This window comes from Mustela nigripes, chromosome 14, assembly GCF_022355385.1.
Source record: "Mustela nigripes isolate SB6536 chromosome 14, MUSNIG.SB6536, whole genome shotgun sequence".
NCBI classification, from domain to species: Eukaryota; Metazoa; Chordata; class Mammalia; order Carnivora; family Mustelidae; genus Mustela; species Mustela nigripes.
This window is the reverse complement of record NC_081570.1, coordinates 35414464-35437152: the sequence shown is the minus strand read 5'-3', so window position 1 is coordinate 35437152 and position 22689 is coordinate 35414464. Positions and strand designations below refer to the sequence as shown.

The window sequence follows — 22689 nt, the reverse complement described above, 5'->3', positions numbered from 1 at the left end:
GGGAAGCAGGCTCCCCGCTGAGCAGAGAGCCCGATGCGGGGCTCAATCCCGGGACCCTGAGATCATGACCTGAGCTAAAGGCAGCGGCTTAACCCACTGAGCCACCCAGGCGCCCTGGCTTGGTGAACCATACATGAAAAGCCGGTTCTTGGCAGGGAATCAGACTTCCAGTAGCCTCTTTGGTGAGGTGCCCAAACTGTTCAACCTATGGGATGGCCCTGCCTCCTATCTCACTCTGGTCTGAAGAGTTCTCAAATTAGGGCCTGCTTGTCAGCCCTGATGTTCCTCTGGGGAAGGTGGTAGGAGAGAATGTGGAGATGCCTCGAGCTGGAGAATTACGTCTTACAGAGGTGCTGAGGGAACTTGACTAAGGGTGCCAGCTTGTGGTTAGAGGTGTGGCTAAGGCTAGAAATGAATCAGTGAAGCTCTCCTTTTCCATCTGTATGCTTTCTCAGAGCCTTTTGTTCTTTGTCTCCCTTTCTTTCCCATCTGTCAGTGGCTGAGTGGCCCTCAGAAGAAGAAGCCAAAAAGTCATTACAAAGGGTGTGAGCCTTTTTAGTCTCAGTATCATCAGTCTCCTAATTGCAATGTTTTTGACAGTCAAGGCATTCTTCTGGAAGCTTTAGCCAAGATATCTAGAAGTAAAGTATGAATACATAAGTATTTATAAGTAGGTATTCGTACTTTACAGGAAGTAAGTTATTTTTTTTCCCTGTTTCCGGGCAGAGAAGACCCTACCAGCCAGAACAAATGGGCCAGAAGTTTCGATATGCTAGGAGTCCTCAAGTCTTTTGACTTTCTTAGCTCAACCTGGGGGTAAGGTTCTCAACCCACCAATGTGCTTCTCAACACAACAATGTGTCCCCCCAGGTCACATTTGGTAATGGGGGGGGGACACGGTTTCCTACTGGCATCTAGAGGGCAGGATTTTTTTTTTTTTTTTTAAGATTTTATTTGTTTATTTGACAGACAGAGATCACAAGTAGGCAGAGAAGCAGGCAGAGAGCAAGGAGGAAGTAGGCTCCCTGCCGAGCAGGGAGCCTGATGCGGGGCTTGGTCCCAGAACCCTGGGATCACGACCCTAGAGCGGAAGGCAGAGACTTTAACCCATTGAGCCACCCAGGCACCCCTAGAGGGCAGGATATTGCTAAACATCCAGTTATGCACTGGACAGCCCCCCTACCCTCCCAAAAAAGAATTACCCAACTCAAAATACTGATAGCACTGATGTTAGAAATTATGGATAAATGCTTATGTTTATAAGGATTTGGTTTTGAGGGGGTAAAAAAAGATTTGAGCAGTAGTCCTTGAGCATCATATGGCTGGAGGTAGAAGCCCAATTTTTTTTTTTTTTTTTTAAAGATTTTATTTATTTATTCGACAGAGAGAGATCACAAGTAGGCAGAGAGGAAGGCAGAGAGAGAGGAGGAAGCAGGCTCCCTGCTGAGCAGAGAGCCCGATGCGGGACTCGATCCCAGGACCCTGAGATCATGACCTGAGCCGAAGGCAGCGGCTTAACCCACTGAGCCACCCAGGCGCCCGAAGCCCAATTTAATTGTATAAACATAGGCTGCTGGTCTGCTGTTAGTCTAGCTTACCATTATGCCATGGTGGACTTGGGCACCCTTGGGCACTTCCCCTTTAATGCTCTGGTCTTGACTGTATCTATGCATTCATTCCAGTTCTCCTAAAATTGGGGAGATGGAAGATGGAGGAAGAAAAGAAAAATCAACACTTTGATTATTTTTCTAGTTAGGTATGGGTGGGTGAAAACTGGAGACTAAAATTATTCAATATCTGGGGCACCTGGGTGGCTCAGTGGGTTGAGCCTCTGCCTTCGGCTCAGGTCATGATCTTAGGGTTCTGATATCGAGCCCCGCATCGGGCTCTCTGCTCGGCGGAGAGCCTGCTTCCTCCTCTCTCTCTCTAGCTGCCTGTCTGCCTACTTGTGATCTCTGTCAAATAAATAAAATCTTAAAAAAAAATCTTTTTAAAAAAATTAGAAAAATTAATCCCCTATTTCGTTAAGTTTGTTATTTGAGTTTAACTGTTACTTGCAGCTGTGTTCATTTCTTTCTGTTGTTGTTTTTAAAGCCTTTTTTTATTCGACAGGAAGAGACACAGTGAGAGAGGGGAACACAAGCAGGGGGAGTAGGAGAGGGAAGCAGGCTTCCCGCCAAGCAGAGAGCCTGATTCAGGGCATGATGCCTGGCTCTATCCTAGGACCCTGGAATCATGACTTGAGCTGAAGGCAAGACGCTTAACGACTGAGCCATCCAGGCACCCCAGCGTTCAATTCTAAGCAACATCATCACTCTGACCCTTAACCCATCATGCCACTCAGGTACCCCTTAGAGATCATTTATTTATTTATTTATTTTAAAAAAGATTTTTTTTTTTTTAAGATTTTATTTATTTATTTGACAGAGAGAGATCACAAGTAGGAAGAGAGGCAGGCAGAGAGAGGGAGGAAACAGGCTCCCTGCCGAGCAGAGAGCCCAATGCAGGGCTCAATCCCAGGACCCTGAGATGAAGGCAGAGGCTTAACCACCACTGAGCCACCCAGGCGCCCTGATCATTTAAAAAAAATAAAAATAAACATGTTCTGAATTATCCGGATGTCCTCATAACTGAGTGCTGCCCTGTGATTCTGATTTCCATGATTGTATTTATTATTACAATTACAAGAAAGCGATTAGCTTTAATGGCATATAGGTTTACCGTTAATGGTTTATAGGCTTAACTTTAATGCTTTATAAATTTACGATAGGCTTTTATTAGGTTAGCAACTCCTAATGTTAAAATGATCACTGTTACAGGACATTTGTTTTATACTCCTACTGAATTGTCTTATGTGCAGTATCTAGTTAGGTATGAAGAAGGGGCAATGGCTGTTCAAGAATCAGTTAACTGTGCTTACCGTAGCAACTCAGTGCGGCAATACAACAATACTTTGTTAAGGGAAGACCAGATGACGTCAAACAACACCTTATGAACAAAGGTTTCATTCTAGTTTAAACAGAGAAAGTGGTGGGAGAATTGAGTCACTATCACAAGGTGTAGGCAATTATAGGTATGCAGAACCCAGGAGGAGTCGCACTGTAGCATTAAGGCCATATTCAGGGAGGGTAGGCTTGTAGGAATCTCATCGTGTATATTTTTTTCTTTTTTTCCATCTTATATGTTTCAATTTGCAGCAGTTAGCAGCAATTAACAAGGAAAACATTTTCATGAAACTGTTTTTGGTGGGGTTTTTTTTGTTGTTGTTGTTTTTTAATTTGAGAGAGAGAGAATAAGAGAGAGAGGAAAGGTCAGAGGGAGAAGTAAGCTCCCCACTGAGCAGGCAGCCTGATTGGGGACTTACTCCCAGGACTCCAGGATCACGATCTGAGCCAAAGGCAGTAGTTAACCAAATGAGCTACCCAGGTCCCCTCATGAAACAGTATTTTAAATTATTTCTGGGTGACTGGGTGGCTCAGTAGTAGATTAGGCTTCTGCCTTCAGCTCTGGTTATGATCCTAGGGTCTTGGTATCAAGTCCCAAATAGGGCTCCTTGCTCAGCAGGGAGCTTGCTCTACCTCTGCCTGCTTCTCCCTCTGCCCCTGCGCTCTCTCTGACAAATAAATAAATAAAATACTTTTTTTATAAGACTGTGTTTATTTGACACAGAGAGATCGCAGGTAGACAGAGAGGCAGGCAGAGAGAGGGAAGCAGACTCCCCACTGGGCAGAAAGCCCAATGTGGGGCTTGATCCCAGGATCCTGGGATCACGACCTGAGCTGAAGACAGAGGCTGAATCCACTGAGCCACCCAGGCGCCCCAGTAAAATCTTAAAAAAAATAAGTTTTCTTTTAAAATAAATTATTTTCAATATTGCATCATGGGGCAATATTGAAATATTAAATATTAGTCTGAATAAAAAGAGTAAAATAAAATTAATGAAAGTTAAATAATTTGATAAATCAGCCCTAAGGTTGGAGTTCCTCAAGAATATTTTTTCTTTCACAAGGAACTTCATGTTATTAATTGTTTGAGAATACTACTTTAACACAACAGGTGGAGGGAGCTAGATCTGAAAAACTGTGCTGGGAACCAGTGTTTCATCCAGCAAAGAGCTGTACTTACTTGAACTGCCAGAGAAAAAATTTAAGGGCCTCACTTCTAAGAAATAGAGCAAAGTATGATTCATGCCAGCATTTTTTCAGTAGCTGCCCTGACACCAAGCAATTCTTCCTAACAAAGCCCCACCTAATGCCTTCAGCAAACGGCAACTTAGTAACATACATATATATATATTTTTTCCTTTAAAGGATTTTAGAGAAAATTTACTAAGTAAATTTCATGAGTGGCAGTTTGTGTGTCTACTATTTGACTTATTTTTTTTTAATAATTTTTTTTAAGATTGTATTTATTTATTTGACAGACAGATCACAAGTAGGCAGAGAGGCAGGCAGAGCGAGGAAGAAGCAGGCTCCCCGCTGAGTGAGACCCCCCCCCAACTCGGGGCTCAATCCCAGGACCCCAGGACCATGACCTGAGCTGAAGGCAGACGCCCAGGTGCCCCACAAGATGCTATTCTTTTTGAGTTGCCTTTAATTGCTTTTGTCCTTCTTCCTACTCTAATAGAAATTCTCTGAGGTCCTGGTCTTGGTTACCGTCCTCTACAGGATTTCATTTACTTCCACAGTAATACCCCTGATTTAAGTAATACCCCTGATACTGTGAGTGATGTGAAAAAATATAATTCATTAATTTATTTAACAGATATCTATTGTACCAATAGTGATAAGGAGCATGCTGCTAAGTATTGATGAACAAGTTTCCACATTTCCAGCTTCCTACTGACCATCTCCCCCTTGGAATCCTAAATTCAATATGCCCCAAAGTGGGATTTTTATCATCTCCTCCAAACTGTTTCACTTCATGTCTGTGAATTGTACCACACTTTGCCTAATTTCCCTGGGACTTATCCTTGACTCCTCTCTCTCTCTCTCTCTCTTTTTTTTTTCTAACGTATAATAAGAACTCAGAATTGTGCTAAGTAATCAACAAAGATGATCCTGAAGAATTAACAGTATTCCCATTTTACAGGTGAGAAGAGTAAAAAGCTCTTGCCTGAAGGCCACACATACAATGACATTGAGTTTTAACTCAGGAAACTCACTACAGAGCCCCAATTTTTTAAACCACAAACCAGAAGAGTGAAACGAACAGATTTCAGAAATATGCCCCCCCCCCACCCCAGCAGCTTTGGAAATAGTGGGGTGGGAGAAGGAAAGCTGCAATCCTGTAAATCAGAATAATGAGGGAGGTTGTCTAAGTACTGAGACAGCACTCGGGTAGAGGCTGCGGGGATCTGGGTGGTGTATTTGAGAAATGCTTGGATAGTTTCAGTGTTTGTGGTGTGGATTAGACGTGATCCTCTGTGGAGCAACAGGACCATTACCCTGGTCTGGCCCTTGAGGGGAGGACAAACGGGGCCTCCCACAGACATTGCTAGATTAACCGAGGCGGTTGGTTTTGGAGATGGACGCCCTGGGCCCTCTGACCCCAACTGTTGGCACCATGCAGGGGTATCCACGTCTTCCGTGCCTGAGCCCGCCCACAGGGAGGGAAAGTGCTGAGTCACTCTGGCGGGGCGCGATGGCTCGGGGCGGGGCTCGGACCAGAACCCCCTCCTCTCTCCTCCTCTTGCACCCCCGGCCCTCTCTGACTCTCGCGAGAGCCCTACAGGCTATAAAGGCAGCGCCCCGCGCACGTCTCACGCGTCTTCTTCCTGCCTTGTCTTCGGAGCTTTTGTTCGTAGAGCGGGTGAGAAAGTTTTATTTTACGGCTGTCGTTGTATTTTTCTTTCTCATTGTTCTGGGTTCCCACCCTACCACCCTGCTCCCCTTGGGTGCTGGGGACGGGGGAGTGGCTGGGTGAGGTCTGACGCTCGAGAGTGGTTTGGCGGTACGCGCACCCTCCTGGCGGCCTCCCTTACGGACGCAGGGACCAATTTAAACCCTAACGTCGGCTCGAGTTTTCCTCCTCCCCCGGCAACCCGAGCACAGGGCGCTCACTTATTGGTTTGGCGTGGCGGCCGGGCAGACTTGGGGTAGTGGTGGGCTCTCCCTAGTTAATCTTCCGGGCCGGTTCGGGAAGCTTCTAGAATGGACTTGGAAACTGACCTGAGGCTACCCGCCCGACGTGTGGTAGAGGTGAAGGCTGTTGCTGGTCCGGACCTTTGGCTAGATGACGAGTTTCAAATGCTGTGCCCTTTTCTGGCTTTATTTTTTTGTGTGTGTTTGCGGAGTAGGGATTGTGGTGATTCCAAATCCGTCTGTGAAGACTGCGGTTTTTTTTTTTTTTTCTTTTTGTACTTTACGAAGTGTTGAGGTGGGGTCGATAATGGGAGCGGCGGGAGGGAACCTGAAGTCGGTTTTGGGGGTGTGTAGCTTTAGCCTTGAAAGTTACGGGCTGGTCCACCGAGGCCCACACCGGCTTGAGGTCCAACGGCTTTTATCCCGCTGAGTCGGACTTCAATGGACGTGGGGACCTCCTGGATTAAAAGGTGGTTTATGTTACGGTCACACTTTATACATTTGGTCCCCAAATTGCAGCATGATGTACTAGTGTTTTTGGTCTGTTAAAAGGTGTTAAGCAGTAGAAAGTTCTGTAATAATCGATGATTACGACGATTTTTTTGGTTGTAGTATTATGTACCAAAGAAAACCGGAACATGGAAGACTAGCTTCTTGGGTCTTAAAACTGATGGATTAGTGGTTTAGATCTTAACTCCTTGTCTTTATGTTGACCTGAGTGAATCCAGCGTAGCATTGCTTTTTTAGCAGTACGTATTTTAGTTTTTCTTACCCCCCTTACCGTAAGGATTTTTTTGTTGTTTTTAAGTAATCTCTCAACCCAACCTGGGGCTGGAACCCATAACCCTGAGATCAAAGTCACATGTTCCACCAGCTGAGCCGGCCAGGCTCCCCAGCAATAAATAGGCTTCTTGTTCTATTTACTGTTGATCCAGAATCCTGGCAGAAACCCGTTTTGAAAGTACTGCTAGAGCTTAAACACAACTGCTAAGGTTTTGTAATTGAGCAGATGCCAGAATCCTGGTTTTGTGTCTTGAAAAGTTGGATGGGCTTTAGGGTGGTTTTGGTTTCTGGCAGATGGACCTGGAGAAAGGTGAAGGGTGTTTCCTGAATTATGAAGGCAGATGAAGGTGCACTCTAGGGAAAGGGCAACATGGCATGGCAACTTTAGAAATCAGACGTTCTTTTCGTGGCAATGTTCGTTTGGGCTCAGCTCAAGTTTGAGGCTGAATCTTACTCTGTGCTGCTTTCTGTGTAATGAAAATAAAGGAAAATGCTTTTTCACATTTGATAGTAAAGAAAGTAATAGAGGTTACTTATGTTTTTAAAAATTGCTGCTTTTCAGTGAAAACAAAAGCTAATATTCAGAAATACATTTTTTATTTTGAGATTGTGACCCTGAGAATGAAGGGGAAAAGGAGAGGAATATGGGAGTGGAAGAGAGAATCACAACTGTAATCTCAGACCTAAGATTACGAACCCAGCCCAAATCAAAACTCAGGGATGCTGGGGCTGCTGGGTGGCTCAGTGGATTAAGCCTCTGACTGCTGCTCAGGTCATGGTCTCAGGATCTTGGTATCCTGTCTCAGGGTCCTGGGATTGCTCAGCAGGGAGCCTACTTGCCCTGCACCTCTGCCTACTTGGCTATCTCTGTTGAATAAATAAAATCTTAAAAAAAGTCAAGGGTGCTGACAAGCCTGAGCCACCCACATGCTCCTTTAGTGTCTGATCTTTGTTTCAGAAGTTGGAAAGCTCAGTTTATGCCTCATACCCATATAAAAATTAATGTGTATACTAAGGTAACTGGACAAATCTTTTTCTATCATTCCACAGCTAAGTCTCTAAGTTGAAGAAGGGTGTTACCTAGAAGAATAAGTAAGGCTTGTTTCCAATTCACTTCCTCTTTCATATTTTCTAGCCAATAGCAAGATGTCTTCAGGAAATGCCAAAATTGGGCATCCTGCCCCCAACTTCAAAGCCACGGCTGTTATGCCAGATGGCCAGTTCAAAGACCTCAGCCTATCTGACTACAAAGGTAAGAGTAATAACCGTAGGTTAGTAAAAATGGAATTTTTACAATCTAGGATGGCTCATTAGATTCTGTATCTCAGTTAGACTTGATTGTAAAATGATTTATATATCCTACGTAGGTCACAGTCTTAGGGTAGGAGCCTGTGCCTTCCTGATGAAGTAGTGATTACCAACTGTGGTCACTGATAGATACTCTAGAGTCAGACTGCTTATGGAAAAAGCCCATACTTCATTATGCCTGGACATACAATCTTATTTCTTAGAACGTCTCAATTATATTACTGTTCTGGGGTATTCTTGTTGTGTCATTGAAAGCTCAAGCCTTTGGAGCATAAAGTGTTCAAGTTTATGAAACCTCTATGTCTGAGCTGCTGTATCATTAGGCAGAGGCTTAGGCACATTCCCTTGACACTTAGCCCCAGGAGAAGAGTTGATGTTGCATTTGGGACAGTTCTCTTCCCTGTTAAAGTTTAATGCAGACACTTGGTCAGTTCTGATGGAGGTATTCCTTTGTTTTTGCAGTCCTGGAACAGCAGGGGTATTTTGGGGTAGTTGGTATATGGAGATTCCTTGAAATGCAAACCTGAATCTCGGGTGTAAAGTATACCTTTTTTACTGGTGTAGTAATTAGTTCCTGGACTCAGCTTTTGGGTAGAACATGTGACTAAGGTTTCCTAACACATCACACTTGTTTGGGATGAGAAGCAGTTAAGAGGGGCCCTATGGAGGGAAGCTAATGGCAAACAAGGTAGCACCACAGGGAGGTGACCCTGGCCCAAGGGTAAAGGCACAAGGTTTAGAAGGAGCTGTTCTTTGTCCTCTAGGGCTTGACCTGCTGAGGCTTCATGGTGCTTGTTAGGTAAAGCCCTGGAGAGGTTTAGATGAGTGAGTTGCTAGTGATTCTGGTTTTCAGAGTAAATGTCAAAAGGAGCAGCTTATTCTGACTTGCTGCCTGGAAACCAGTGAATATTTGGAACTCTTTCAAAATACTCAGCCTATTAGTTGTGGTGAGTGGCTGCTTGGCTGGTTGAAGATCTACTTCCACTGGTAATCTGAGTAACTTCAGCAAAATTTAAACTAGAGATCCGTTTATACCTTACTAGGACTTTGGGAACTTTGCCTCAAGAAATTTTTCTTTTCCAGTTAGGCTTCTTAGGAACAGGTTTATGGTGATTTATTTATTTATTTATTAAAAGATTTTATTTATTTTTATGACAGAGACAGATCACAAGTAGGCAGAGAGGCAGGCAGAGAGAGAGGGAAGCAGGCTCCCCGTTGAGGAGAGAGCCCGATGTGGGACTCAATCCCAGGACCCTGAGATCATGACCCAAGCCGAAGGCAGCGGCTTAACCCACTGAGCCACCCAGGTGCCCCGGTTTATGGTGATTTAGATGATGACTTAAACCTTGTGTCCACAGTTCCTGTGGTTCATTGTGGAAGAAGTGCTAAAAGCCCCGGTTTCTTCTTTTTTGGTCTGAATGACTTGCAGCACAGACTTAAAGCAATTGAGCTCTTTCTGATTACTAGTAGGTAATCTCATCCTAGGTTTTGGCTTTCCTTTATTGGAGAACTTGGTGTTTACTAATTTTAACTATCTAGAGATAAAAATCATACTGAACAGTGTTCATCTTACAATTGACAGCTAATGGGGAGGCAGGAAAATAAAGCTTAAAACATGCAGGTTTTCCTACCACAAGAAGTTCCAGAATTAGCTGCTAGGAAACCTTTGAGTTGCGTCTAGGCATTTGGCAGTTTGCCTACCATCGACTGCCTTCCGGCTCAGGTCATGATCCTGGAGTCCTGGGATCGAGTCCCGCATTGGGCTCCCGGCTCCACGGGGAGTCTGCTTCTCTCTCTCTGAACTTCTTCTCGCTCGTGCTCTCTCTCACTGTCTCTCAAATAAATAAATAAAATAAAAAAAGATTTTATTTATTTGAAAAAGAGAGGGAGATAGAGCAAGAATAGGAGGAGAGGGAGAGAGACTCTCCACTGAGGAGGGAGCCCGATTTGGGATAGATTCAGGACCTTGGGATCATGATCTGAGCCGAAGGCAGAAACTTAACTTACTGAGTCCAACCCAGGCAACCGTGGTCTTGAGTTTTGTTTTTGTGTTTTTTTTAAGATCTTAAGTTTTTAATTTTTAAAAAATATTTTATTATTTGACAGAGATTACAAGTAGACGGAACAGCAAGCAGAGAGAAGGGGGGAAGCAGGCTCCCCGCTGAGCAGCGGGCCGGATCCCAGGACCCCGAGACCATGACCCGACCTGAAGGCAGAGGCCCAACCCACTGAGCTACTTAGGCGCCCCTTAACTTTTTAACTTCTTATTATTTATTTATTTTTTAAAAAGATTTTATTTGTAGGGATGCCTGGGTGGCTCAGTGGGTTAAAGCCTCTGCCTTTGACTCAGGTCGTGATCCCAGGGTCCTGGGATTGAGTCCCACATCGGGCTCTCTGTTTCGCAGGGAGCCTGCTTCCTCCCCTCTCTGCCTACCTGTGATCTCTGTCTGTCAAATAAATAAGTAAAATCTTAAAAAAAAAAAAAAAGATTTTATTTGTGTATTTGACATCACAAGTAGAGAAGGGGGGGGAAGCAAGCTCCCTGCTGAGCAGAGAGCCCGATGTGGGGCTGGATCCCAGGACCCTAAGATCATGACCTGAGCCAAAGGCCGAGGCTTAACCCACTGAGCCACCCGGGCGCCCCAAAAGATTGATTTAAGAGCAAGAGTATGCTTGCCTGTGAGAGGGAGGGAGGAGGGGAAGAATCTCTGGACCCTCTTCTCTGGGATGAGTCCACCTTGAAATCATGACCTGAAGTCCAGGAGTTGGGTGCTCAACACATTGAGCCATCAGGGTGCTTCAAGATTTTCAGTAATTTTTTTTTTTTTTTTTTTTTAAGATTTCATTTATTTGGGGCACCTGGGTGGCTCATTGGATTAAGCCGCTGCCTTCCGCTCAGGTCATGATCTCGGGGTCCTAGGATCGAGTCCCACATCCAGCTCTCTGCTCTGCGGGGAGCCTGCTTCCTCCTCTCCCTCTCTCTGCCTGCCTGTCTGCCTGCTTGTGATCTCTCTCTGTCAAATAAATAAATAAAATCTTAAAAAAAAGAAAAAAAAGATTTCATTTATTTGACAGATCACAAGTAGGCAGAGAGGCAGGCAGAGAAGGGGAAGCAGGCTCCTTGCTGAGCAGAGAGCCTGATGTGTGGGACTTGACCCCAGGACTCTGAGATCATGACTTGAGTGGAAGGCAGAGGCTTTTACTTACTGAGCCACCCAGGTGCTCCAAGATTTTAAGTAATTTCTAAACCTACCATGGGGCTTAAGCTCAGAACTCCAAGATAAAGAATTATCAGGGGCATATTGGTTAAGCATGACTTTTGATTTCAGATCAGGTTGTGATTACAGGATTGTGAGATGGAGCCCCATGTTGAGCTTTGTGCTGGGTGTGGAGTCTGGTTAAGATACTGTCTCCCGGGGCGCCTGGGTGGTCACTCGGTTGGATGACTGCCTTCGGCTCAGGTCATGATCCTGGAGTCCCGGGATCGAGTCCCGCATTGGGCTCCCGGCTCTTTGGGAATTCTGCTTCTCCCTCTGACCTTCTCCTCGCTCATGTTCTCTCTCACTGTCTCTCTCTCAAATAAATAAAATCTTTAAAAAAAAAAAAAAAAAAAGATACTGTCTCCCTTTCCCTCTACTTTCCACTCCCTCCCCCACAGAGCCATGTACTCCCACCTGGTACCCCTTTGTTTTTTTTTCTTTGTAAAGCAAGGAAGTGTGTTTCAAAGGCAAACTTGTGGTTCTTTCCTTCCCCCTAGGAAAATATGTTGTGTTCTTCTTTTACCCTCTTGACTTCACCTTTGTGTGTCCCACGGAGATCATTGCTTTCAGTGACAGGGCAGAAGAATTTAAGAAACTCAACTGTCAAGTGATTGGTGCTTCTGTGGATTCTCATTTCTGTCACCTGGCATGGTAAATTTCTTGGTCGATTTTGCCTGTAAACTTTGAAGTAAGTAGCAGCTGGAAGTGGGGGGTTTTTGACAGTAGACTTGCTGAAGTATTGTCTTCTGGCTTCTTTTTTTTTTTTTTTTTAAAGATTTATTTATTTATTTGACAGAGAGAAATCACAAGTAGATGGAGAGGCAGGCAGAGAGAGAGAGAGAGAGAGGGAAGCAGGCTCCCTGCCAAGCAGAGAGCCCGATGCGGGACTCGATCCCAGGACCCTGAGATCATGACCTGAGCCGAAGGCAGCGGCTTAACCCACTGAGCCACCCAGGCGCCCCTGTCTTCTGGCTTCTGATGGAAGAGATTGCAAAGGCTCTGACTTCCTCTTTTTGCTCTCTTACTACCTGGCTGCGAGGAGCAGCAGCTTGGGTTGCATTTGAGTGTACTCTGGTGACCTTAACTATCTTTAGGAACTCAATTTCCTCAGGAAAAGTTTGGTCTTTGGGGGGAAGTAAGATTAGGAATGCTAAAAGAGGGAGGGAATAGGTAACAAACTACACAAGAGTTTGAGTGAATGTGATTGTATATGTGCTTTTTGTTTTAGGATCAACACACCCAAGAAACAAGGAGGACTGGGACCCATGAACATTCCCTTGGTATCAGACCCCAAGCGTACTATTGCTCAGGACTATGGAGTCTTAAAGGCTGATGAAGGCATCTCGTTCAGGTATATGCCTGCCAGGGGCTGACATTTCATCAAAACTACCTGATTGACTTGAGGGACATTTGGAGAAAGGTAGGGCCCTGATCTGTAGACTCTGCTCCTTTCATTGTTGTGTGTGTGGTTTGTTTTCTTTCCTTTTTTTTTTTAAAGATTTATTTATTTATTTGACAGAGAGAGATCACAAGTAGGCAGAGAGGCAGGCAGAGAGAGAGAGGAGGAAGCAGGCTGAGCAGAGAGCCCGATGCGGGACTCGATCCCAGGACCCTGAGATCATGACCTGAGCCGAAGGCAGCGGCTTAACCCACTGAGCCACCCAGGCGCCCCTGTTTTCTTTCTTTTTTTTTAATAAGATTTTTATTTGTTTGACAGGGATAGAGCCAGAGAGTACAAAGTGGGGGGGGGGATGGGAGAGGGAGAGGCAGGCTCCCCATGGAGCAGGGAGCCTGATGGGGGTTGATCCCAGGATCCTGGGATTATGACCTGAGCTGAAGGCAGACACTTAATTGACTGAACCACCCAGGCACCCTGTTTGTTTATTTTTTAAATACTTTTTTTATTTTTTAAATTTTTAAAAGATTTTATTTATTTATTTGACAGAGATTACAAGTAGGCAGAGAGGCAGGCAGAGAGAGAAAGGAGGAAGCAGGCTCCCTTCTGAGCAGAGAGCCCAATGTGTGGGGCTCGATCCCAGGACTCTCTGAGATCATGACCTGAGCTGAAGGCAGAGGCTTTAACCCACTGAGCCACCCAGGCGTCCCTTAAATACTTTTTAAAATTTCTCTTTGTACCTTAGATACCCTGAGATACGAGTTGCACATTTCGCTGACTGAGCTAGTCAGCCACCCCCATCACGATGTATAATAAAACATATAGGATGATGATCTCATTTCATTCATTTTCTTTCCTTTTCTCTCTTCCTCGTCCTCTGCCTCCCTCCCTCTACACCCAGTGTGGGGCTCTAACCCACAACTCCCAAGATCCAAGAGTCACACCTTCTGACTGAGCCAGCCAGGTACTCCTTGTTTCATTCTTTATGTAGGAAGACAAAGTCAGTGCAAGTCTGGTGGACCAGCACATTTTCATTCCCACTGCATCTTTGTTCTAACAAAGTAGTTTCTAAACCTGTACTGCATGTCCCTCAAACCTTTAATCTTTTCTTCCCAGGGGCCTCTTTATCATTGATGATAAAGGCATCCTTAGGCAGATCACTGTAAATGACCTACCTGTTGGCCGCTCTGTGGATGAGACTCTGCGACTGGTTCAGGCCTTCCAGTTTACCGACAAGCATGGGGAAGGTAAGCCAATCTACCTGGCGACTTTGACAACAGACAACAGAATTGTGGTAGAATAGGAAAGATGGCAGGACAATGTCTACGAAATGAAAGCATGTCTATAAAGAAACTGTAGTGGGTTGTAGGGTGAGGTAAAATGGAAAACCCCAGGGAGGGAACTATATAAAGGCTGTTTGTTCCAGCTGTATTGTCCCTGCTTCTGCCCTGCTCATTTAGATTCACTGCTGCAGCTTTTAACTTACTAAAGGAGTGTAGGAGGATACTCCTAGATGTGTATAAAGGAAAACAAAAGATGGGAGAATTTCATAGATCGGGCATGCCATTCTTGACTAGTGTTTATTGGGAGAAGAGCTTTAATCCCTGTGATCCATATTCATTTTATTAGTTTTTTACTTAAGATTTATTTGAGAGAGAGAGACAGAGACCACATGAATGGGTAGGTGAGGGAGAAGCAGGCAGGTTCCCTGCCAAGCTGGGAGCCAGACGACTTGGGGCTTGATTGAGCAGGGTGCTGGGACCATGACAGCAGCTAGGCAATGGATGGAGCCACCCAGGTGCCAGTAGGTTTTAAATTATTTTTTTAAGATTTTATTTATTTTTTAAACTTTTTTTTTTTAATTAAATTTTTTTTTTAAAAGATTTTATTTATTTATTTGACAGATCACAAGTAGGCAGAGAAGCAGGCAGAGAGAGAGAGAGGAGGAAGCAGGCTCCCCGCTGAGCAGAGAGCCCGATGTGGGACTCGATCCCAGGACCCCGAGATCATGACCTGAGCCGAAGGCAGCGGCTTAACCCACTGAGCCACTCAGGCACCCTTAATTAATTTGATAGAGATCAGAAGTAGGCAGAGAGGGAAGCAGACTACTTGCTGAGCAAAGAGCCTGATGGGGCTCTATCCCAGGACCCTGAGATCATGATTCAAGCCAAAGGTAGAGGCCTAACCGACTGAGCCATCCAGGTGCCCCTTTTATTTATTTATTTGACAGGAACGTAAGCAGGGGAATAGAAGAGGGAGAGAAGCAGGCTTCTTTCTGAGCAGGGAGCCTGATGTGGGGCTCAAGCCCAGGACCCCAGGATCATGACCTGAGCTGGAGGCAGCCATTTAATGTCTGAACCACCCAGCCCCCCCACCTCCCTTAAGATAATCTATGGCTAGTTTTGAATTTTGGAAAATAAAAGGACTAAGATAACTTGCCGAAAGACTAGACAGATAAAGCTGTAATGCATTTATATATTTAAAAAAAATCTTTTTTAAGGATTGATTTATTTGAGACAAAGAGCATGTGAAGGAGGGAGGGAGGGGTAAAGAGAGAGAAAAGCATGCTGAGCAGGGAGCCCCTGAGGTCATGACCTGAGCTCAAGGCAAAAGCTAAACCAATGGAGCCAGCCAGGCCCACCCGTTTTTATATATATATATATTTTTTTTTTTCCCCTAAAGATTTCATTTATTTATTTGACAGAGATATCACAAATAGGCAGAGAGACAGAGAGAGAGAGGAGAAGCAGGCTCCCCGCTGAGCAGAGAGCCCCAGGCGGGACTCGATCCCAGGCCCCTGGGACCATGTCCCTAGCCGAAGGCAGAGGCTTAACCCACTGAGCCACCCAGGCGCCCCCCCCCTTTTTTAATAATATATTTGTCAGAGCAGAAGCACGGAGAGCTGCAGGCAGAGCAGGCAGATGGGAGAAGCAGGCTCCCTGCTGAGCAAGGAGCCAGATGGGGGGGACTCAATCCCAGGACCCTGAGATCATGACCTGAGCCGATGGCAGACGCTTAACAGACTGAGCCACTCAGGCGTTCCTGTTCTTCTCTTCTTAAATTACACTGTATTGTAGTGTGGTCCTTAAAATCTGGAAATAACCAAATTATGTAAGTTTATGTAAAAAAAAAAATTTTTTTTAAGATTTTATTTATTTGGCAAGTGATCACAAGTAGCAGAGAGGTGGAGAAGAGGGAGGGGGGGAAGCAGGCTCCCTGCTGAGCAGAGAGTCCGATGTGGGGCTTGATCCCAGGATGCTGGGATCATGACCGGAGCCAAAGGAAGCAGACCCTTAACAACTGAGCCACCCAGGTGCTCCATGTAAGTTTTTTTTTTTTTTTTAAAGGCAGTTATTATTTTATTATTATTATTATTTTTAGAGATTTTATTTATTTATTTGGGGGAGAGAGAGTGCATGAGGGGAGATAGGTCAGAGAGAAGCAGACTCCCTCCCCAGCAGGGAGCCTGATGATGGGACTCTATCCCCAGACTGCGGGATCACGACCTGAGCCAAAGGCAGTCCCTTAACCAACTGAGCCACCCAGGTGCCCCCATGTAAAATTTTTTTGAGAAGTTAGGGCTAGGATGTTTGGAGATGAAATATCTAGGTTCTCCTTTAGGTGTTTGAGGATAAAAGATCATGTTTCTTTTATAAATTTGTTCTTCTAAAATGTACACATTACTAAGCAGTTTGAACTTGAGAGTTTTTTATCTAGCGTTTGATGGAGTGTAGGCCACCTTTTTCTTATTCTGGAGCACTAGTATTTTCCTCATATTTTCATTGTTTTGTGATAAAATACTAAACTACTTGATCCCAGCTTTTGAGTTAGTAAGGCTGTAGCTTTTTGACCCCCTCCCCCCATTGGTATATAGTTGTTGCTGGACTGAGATAACCTTACCCTAAAAGACATAGTTTAGGTTTGTTTTTTTTTTTTTTTTTTTAAGATTTTATTTATGTATTTGACAGACAGAGATCACAAGTAGGCAGAGAGGCAGGCAGAGAGAGGAGGAAGCAGGCTCTGCTGAGCAGAGAGCCTGATGCGGGCCTCAGTCCCAGGACCCTGAGATCATGACCTGAGCCGAAGACAGAGGCTCAACCCACTGAGCCACCCAGGTGCCCCCTTAGTTTAGTTTTTAAGGACTTAGGTCATGAGGCTGTTAAGTGCTGGGTAAATGGGGGAGTGGAGATCTTGAACCCCATAACCTCCCAAGCTCGATGCAATTGGGGACAAAATAGTTGTGATCAAGTGCTCCTGAGGTAAGATGAAGTATGTAGATGTACTTGGATGAATTTGCCTTACTGCATCTCATTTTCTTTCTCTAGGTGATAAATCGTTCAGACTAGTTTTCTAAGGCCCATGTCCTCTCTCCTATTAGGATACAGAACAAGGAAGTTGTTAAGAGTCTGAATTAGTGGTGTCTGCTTGGGGGACCTGAAAGTGATGGTTTTGCTAGAGTTGGAGGCTAATAGGGATTAGTGAGTGATATCCTTAGGCACCCTTTGTAGAGAGTGTGGGCTTTACCTTAGCGCATTGAAGGAGCAGATGGCTCCTGACACTGCCCCCTGTTGGGGGATGAGATTCAGCACAAAGACAAGGAGTGAGGGAATGGCACAAAGACCTTGCATGTAGCCTAGACTCGAATCCGCTTTCATAACTCCGAAGCTTACTTCTTCAGACTCTTGTTTTCTTCAGCTCCCCATCCCACTAGAACAGGCACAGCTTTATGTGCAGCCTTTATGGTTTATATGAAGTTAATGCTTGAGAGCCTGTGAATACAGGCATACGGAAGTACTTTTTAAAAAAAATTTTTACTTACTTGACAGGGAGATAGTACAAGTAGGCAGAGCAGCAGGGAGAGGGAGAAGCAGGCCCTCTGCTGAACATGGAGCCCGATGCGGGCCTCTCCCAGGACCCTGGGATGATCTGAGCCAAAGGCAGACAATTAACTGACTGAGCCACCCAGACACCCCTCTGCATGTATTATTTATTCTACATGCCAATTTTTATTGAGGTATTAACAACTACAGCATCAGTTTTTAGGTGTACAACATAATTTTTTAAAAAATTTTGGTGGGGGGAGCATGAGAAGGGGGGAGGGTCAAGGAGAAGCAGACTCCCATGGAGCCGGGAGCTGGGTACGTACTTGATGTTGGGACTCCAGGATCATGACCTGAGCTGAAGGCTCTTGCTTAACCAACTGAGCCACCCAGGTGCTCCCATAATGATTGTTTCATTTGTGTATTTGTATTTCCTACATTTCCTGTTAACTTTCCAAGTTTTTATTTAGATACCAGATAGAGTAATAATTAGTTTCAGGTGTAGAATTTAGTGATTTCATCACTTAGAAGATACTGGTGGTCTCACAAGTGATCTCCTTAACACCCATCAACCATTTAACACATGCCCGTGCCCCCCCCCCCCCCGTAACCCTGTTTGTTCCATATAATGAAGAGCCTACATTTGATTTCAAAGACGGAAAAGCCAGTACTTAAACATAGAATTAACTCATAGTAAATGTTGAAATTGGGATCCAAATTCATAACCATTTTTTTTTTTAGGTAGTGTTGAAAAAAATTGTTTAGGGCTTTCTGTGTTGGAGGTTCTCCTACTGAGGTTACTGTGAGTGATGCCATTTTCTCCTTGGAGAGTCATGGTATTTCAGTTGTATTTGAAAGCTGATTATGTGGGACTCAACTATTTCTTCTGGCCTCCATACTGATTCTGAAAACAAAACAAAACACTGCTGCTGGGTATGAGTGAAACAAGTGTGGGTCTTCTCGGTCTTGTTACTGATAAATGGCACGTAAACTAATTGTATTTTTATTTTTAACTGTTAACTTTTTTAAAATTTTGTTTAAGATCCCTGGTGGAGGGAAAGGGGCAAAGGGAGAGGGATAAGCAGACACCCCACTGAGTAGGGAGCATTTAAAAGCTAGGCTTGATTCCTGAACCCTGGGATCATGACCTGAGCTGGAGGCAGCCACTTAACCAACTGAGCCACCCAGGTGCCCCATGAAGTTTTTTTTTTTTTAAAGGTTTATTTATTTATAAATAAACGGGGGGGGGGGGGGGGGGGGTAGAGGTAGGACAGAGGCAGCTAGGATCTCAAGGAGACCACTGCTGGGGGGCCCGTGGCGGGTGTCCCAAGACATGTGAGATCATGACCTGAGCTGAAACCGGGAGTTGGCTGTTCAACAGAGGGAGCCACGCAAGCACCCTTGAGTTAATTTTTTGTAGACGGTGTGAAGTAGGGGTCCACCTTCATTCTTCTGCTTGTGGAAATCCAGCTGGTCCTAGCAACATTTGTTGAAGAGCATTCAAGAGTCGTCCCCCCCCAATATAATTTTAAATTTTTTATTAACATAAAACGTATTATTAGCCCCAGGGATACAGGTCTGTGAATCGCCAGGTTTATACACTTCACAGCACTCAGCCATAGCATATACCCTCCCCAATGTCCATAACCCAACCACCCTTCCCTTACTCCCCCCAGCAACCCTCAGTTGTGAGATTAACACAAGAGTCTCTTGGGGAGTGTGGGGATGGCTAAGTGGGTTAAGGCCTCTGCCTTCGGCTCGGGTCACCTTCTCAGGGTCTTGGAGTCGAGCCCTGCATTGGGCTCTCTGTGCTCAGTGGAGAGCCTGCTTCCTCCTCCCGCGCTCTGCCTGCATCTCTGCCTGCTTGTGATCTCTGTCAAATAAATAAATTTTAAAAAGAAATCTTAAAAAAAAAAAAAAAAAGTCTCATGGTTTGTCTCCCTCCCTATCCATGTTGTTTAATTTTTTCTTCTCCAGCCCCTCAAGCCCCCACTTGGCTTCTCAAATTTTTGATATCAGGGGATCATATGATAATTGTCTTTTCTCTGATTGATTCATTTTGTTCAGCATAATAACCCTCTAGTTCAATCCACATGGTTGCAAAAGGCAAGATTTCCTTTCTTTTGATGGCTGCATAGTATTCCATTGTGTGTGTGTATCCACACACCATATCATCTTTATCCATTCATCTGTTGATGGATAGGTTCTTAACATAGTTGGGCTATTGTGGACATTGCTGTTCTAAACATTCAGGTGTACATGCCCCTTTGGATTACCACATTTGTATCTTTAGGGTAAATAGTTCGATTGCTGGGTTGCAGGGTAGCTCTGTTTTCAACTTTTTGAGGAACCTCCGTGCTGTTTTCCAAAGTGGTTGCATCAGCTTGCATTTGCATTGAAGGTTTTTAAAAAACATGTGTGAAGCATACATGAAACTAAATGCCTATGCACCCACTATATATATACTGTTTATTTTTCCTTTAAAAGAGTTTACTTTTCGATGGAGACACAGCAAAAGAGGAGGAACACAAGCAGGAGGAGAGGGAGAAGCAGGCTCAGTCCAAGGATCCTGGGATCATGACCTGAGCCAAAGACGGAGGCTTAACGACTGAGCCACCTAGGCACCCCACTGACAAATCTTACATTGTTTTGTCATGATACTTCAGACAGATTATTTCTAGAACAAGGCATAAAATCGAAGCTGTTACTTGCCTTTTTTTTTTTTTTTTTTAAAGATTTTATTTATTTGACAGAGAGAGATCACAAGTAGGCAGAGAGGCAGAGAGAGGAGGAAGCAGGCTCCCCGCTGAGCAGAGAGCCCGATGCGGGACTCGATCCCAGGACCCCGAGATCATGACCTGAGCCAAAGGCAGCGGCTTAACCCACTGAGCCACCCAGGCGCCCCTGTTACTTGCCTTTTAAATATCAGGTGCTTGGGGTGCCTGGGTGGCTCAGTGGGTTAAAGCCTCTGCCTTGGGCTCAGGTCATGATCCCAGGGTCCTGGGATCGAGCCCTGCATGGGGCTCTTGCTCAGCAGGGAGCCTGCTTCTTCCTCTCTCTCTCTGCCTGCCTCTCTGCCTACATGTGCTCTCTTGTCAAATAAGTAAATAAAATTAAAAATTATTTCAGGTGCTCTACATGAATAAATTAAGGTTTATTTATTTAACATAGTTGGGCTATGTTAGCCTTAATACTATTAGGGCTGTGGTGAGGATTAAATTACATGTTTATAGTTAGGCTTGCACTGAAAGGCTGGAATGATTTCAGACTGTAGCATAGGCTTCCTGGTTCTGGTATGTTCAGTCTAGCCTCTTAAGGTATCAGATTTGGTATTGAGCCCTTTGTCTCCCATTTGTTCATGGGAGGAAGGTAGAGCTCATGATTGAGCAGGTTATTAACAGTACTTATCTCTTGCAGTGTGCCCAGCTGGCTGGAAGCCTGGCAGTGATACCATCAAGCCTGATGTCCAGAAGAGCAAAGAGTATTTCTCTAAGCAGAAGTGAGCGCCGGGCCATTTTAGGGCTGGGCTGTAGTGCGTGGCCATGAAAACAAAATCTCTTTTGTACTATTGTTAATGCTTAAAACACAAGACTTTAGACTTTGTGCAGATGTGGGACAGGCCTTTCTTGCAGGGGTTGGGGAGTCCAGCCTGCCTTCTCTGGAGAGAATGGCCTGAACTGTGTTACAGGGCAGGCCAACTGTGATGTACAGTAGAGGGCAACACTTCTGATCTTCTGTTGTTTCTATTAAACTTGAACTGAGACTGTGTTTGATTCTTCATGGGGGGGTGCTACTAACTTGATTTGGAGAGGAATTTATGCTCTGCTTTCCCTTTTTTAGGAGAAAATGAGGGTGAGAGCTTCAGAATCAAAATTATGGGGGGGCAGGGGAAAATGCAGGAAATGGAACTGAACCCAAGTGGTAATAATATTTTCACTATATCTGGGGGAAGAAAGCAAGACCTGCGGGCATGGGGCACCTGGGTGGCTCAGTGGGTTAAAGCCTCTGCCTTCAGCTCAGGTCATGATCCCAGGGTCCTGGGATCGAGCCCCGCATCGGGCTCTCTGCTCAACGGGGAGCCTGCTTCCTTCTCTCTCTCTGCCTATCTATTCATGATCTTTGTTTGTCAAATAAATAAAATCTTAAAAAAACAAAACCCAAACCTGCAGCTACGTTGGCTAAAGCATTGCAATATGTTTTATGGGTTAAAGAATAAATTATAGGCTTTAGGAAGTGAGGCCTCCATAAGATTTGGGACATTTACTTTCATACTATTGGGAGTGCTGTATGAGAACTGACGCTTGGCCTCTTTTTTTTTTTTTTTTTTTTTTTAAAGATTTTATTTATTTATTTGACAGACAGAGAACACAAGTAGACAGAGGCAGTCAGATAGAGAGGAAGGGAAGCAGGCCCCCTGCTGAGCAGAGAGCCCGATGCGGGACTCGATCCCAGGAACCTGAGATCATGACCTGAGCCAAAGGCAGCGGCTTAACCCACTGAGCCACCCAGACGCCCTTTTTTTTTTTTTTTTTTAAAGATTTTATTTATTTATTTATTTGACAGAGAGAAATCACAAGTAGACGGAAAGGCAGGCAGAGAGAGAGGGAAGCAGGCTCCCCGCTGAGCAGAGAACCCGATGCGGGACTCGATCCCAGGACCCTGAGATCATGACCTGAGCCGAAGGCAGTGGCTTAACCCACTGAGCCACCCAGGCGCCCGACGCTTGGCCTCTTAATGATAAATGCCTGGTACTGGGTTTATGAAAGATCAGAAGTAGAGGCTTTGAAACTAAAAGGGGGAGGGAAACAGATGCCTAGTGTTCATAGGGTAAAGTTTTCTGTATGAAAAGCAGTGCTGGGATACCTGGGTCGCTCAGGGGTGTGTGTCTCTTGAGACTCTACTCATGGTGCCAGGGTCTTGGGATCAAGTGCCCTGTTGGGCTCCTGCTAATGCTGCATGCTTGCTTGCTCTCAAAATCTTAAAAACAAAAAACTAAAAAACCCACAGTGCTGAGCATTTAAGTTGCTTTGGATCCTAGC

The 22689-nt window shown here is 44.8% G+C and overlaps 1 protein-coding gene across 1 annotated transcript; it reads left to right on the top strand.

Annotated features, from left to right (window-relative positions):
- Window positions 1-5701: 5701 nt before the first annotated feature.
- PRDX1 (peroxiredoxin 1) lies at window positions 5702-21413 on the top strand. The gene is made up of 6 exons (XM_059374579.1): window positions 5702-5811; window positions 8002-8118; window positions 11932-12085; window positions 12663-12785; window positions 13947-14077; window positions 21068-21413. Exons 2-6 carry the CDS (start codon window positions 8013-8015, stop codon window positions 21151-21153), a joined length of 600 nt encoding a protein of 199 aa, XP_059230562.1. The 5' UTR covers window positions 5702-5811; window positions 8002-8012; the 3' UTR covers window positions 21154-21413.
- The last annotated feature ends 1276 nt before the right edge of the window (window positions 21414-22689 follow it).

Coding starts and splice junctions, on each gene's coding strand:
- PRDX1 (XM_059374579.1), top strand. CDS start 8,013: ATGTCTTCAGGAAATGCCAAAATTGGGCATCCTGCCCCCAACTTCAAA. Junction 8,119..11,931: donor CAGCCTATCTGACTACAAAG/GTAAGAGTAATA, acceptor CCTTCCCCCTAG/GAAAATATGTTGTGTTCTTC. Junction 12,086..12,662: donor CATTTCTGTCACCTGGCATG/GTAAATTTCTTG, acceptor TTTTTGTTTTAG/GATCAACACACCCAAGAAAC.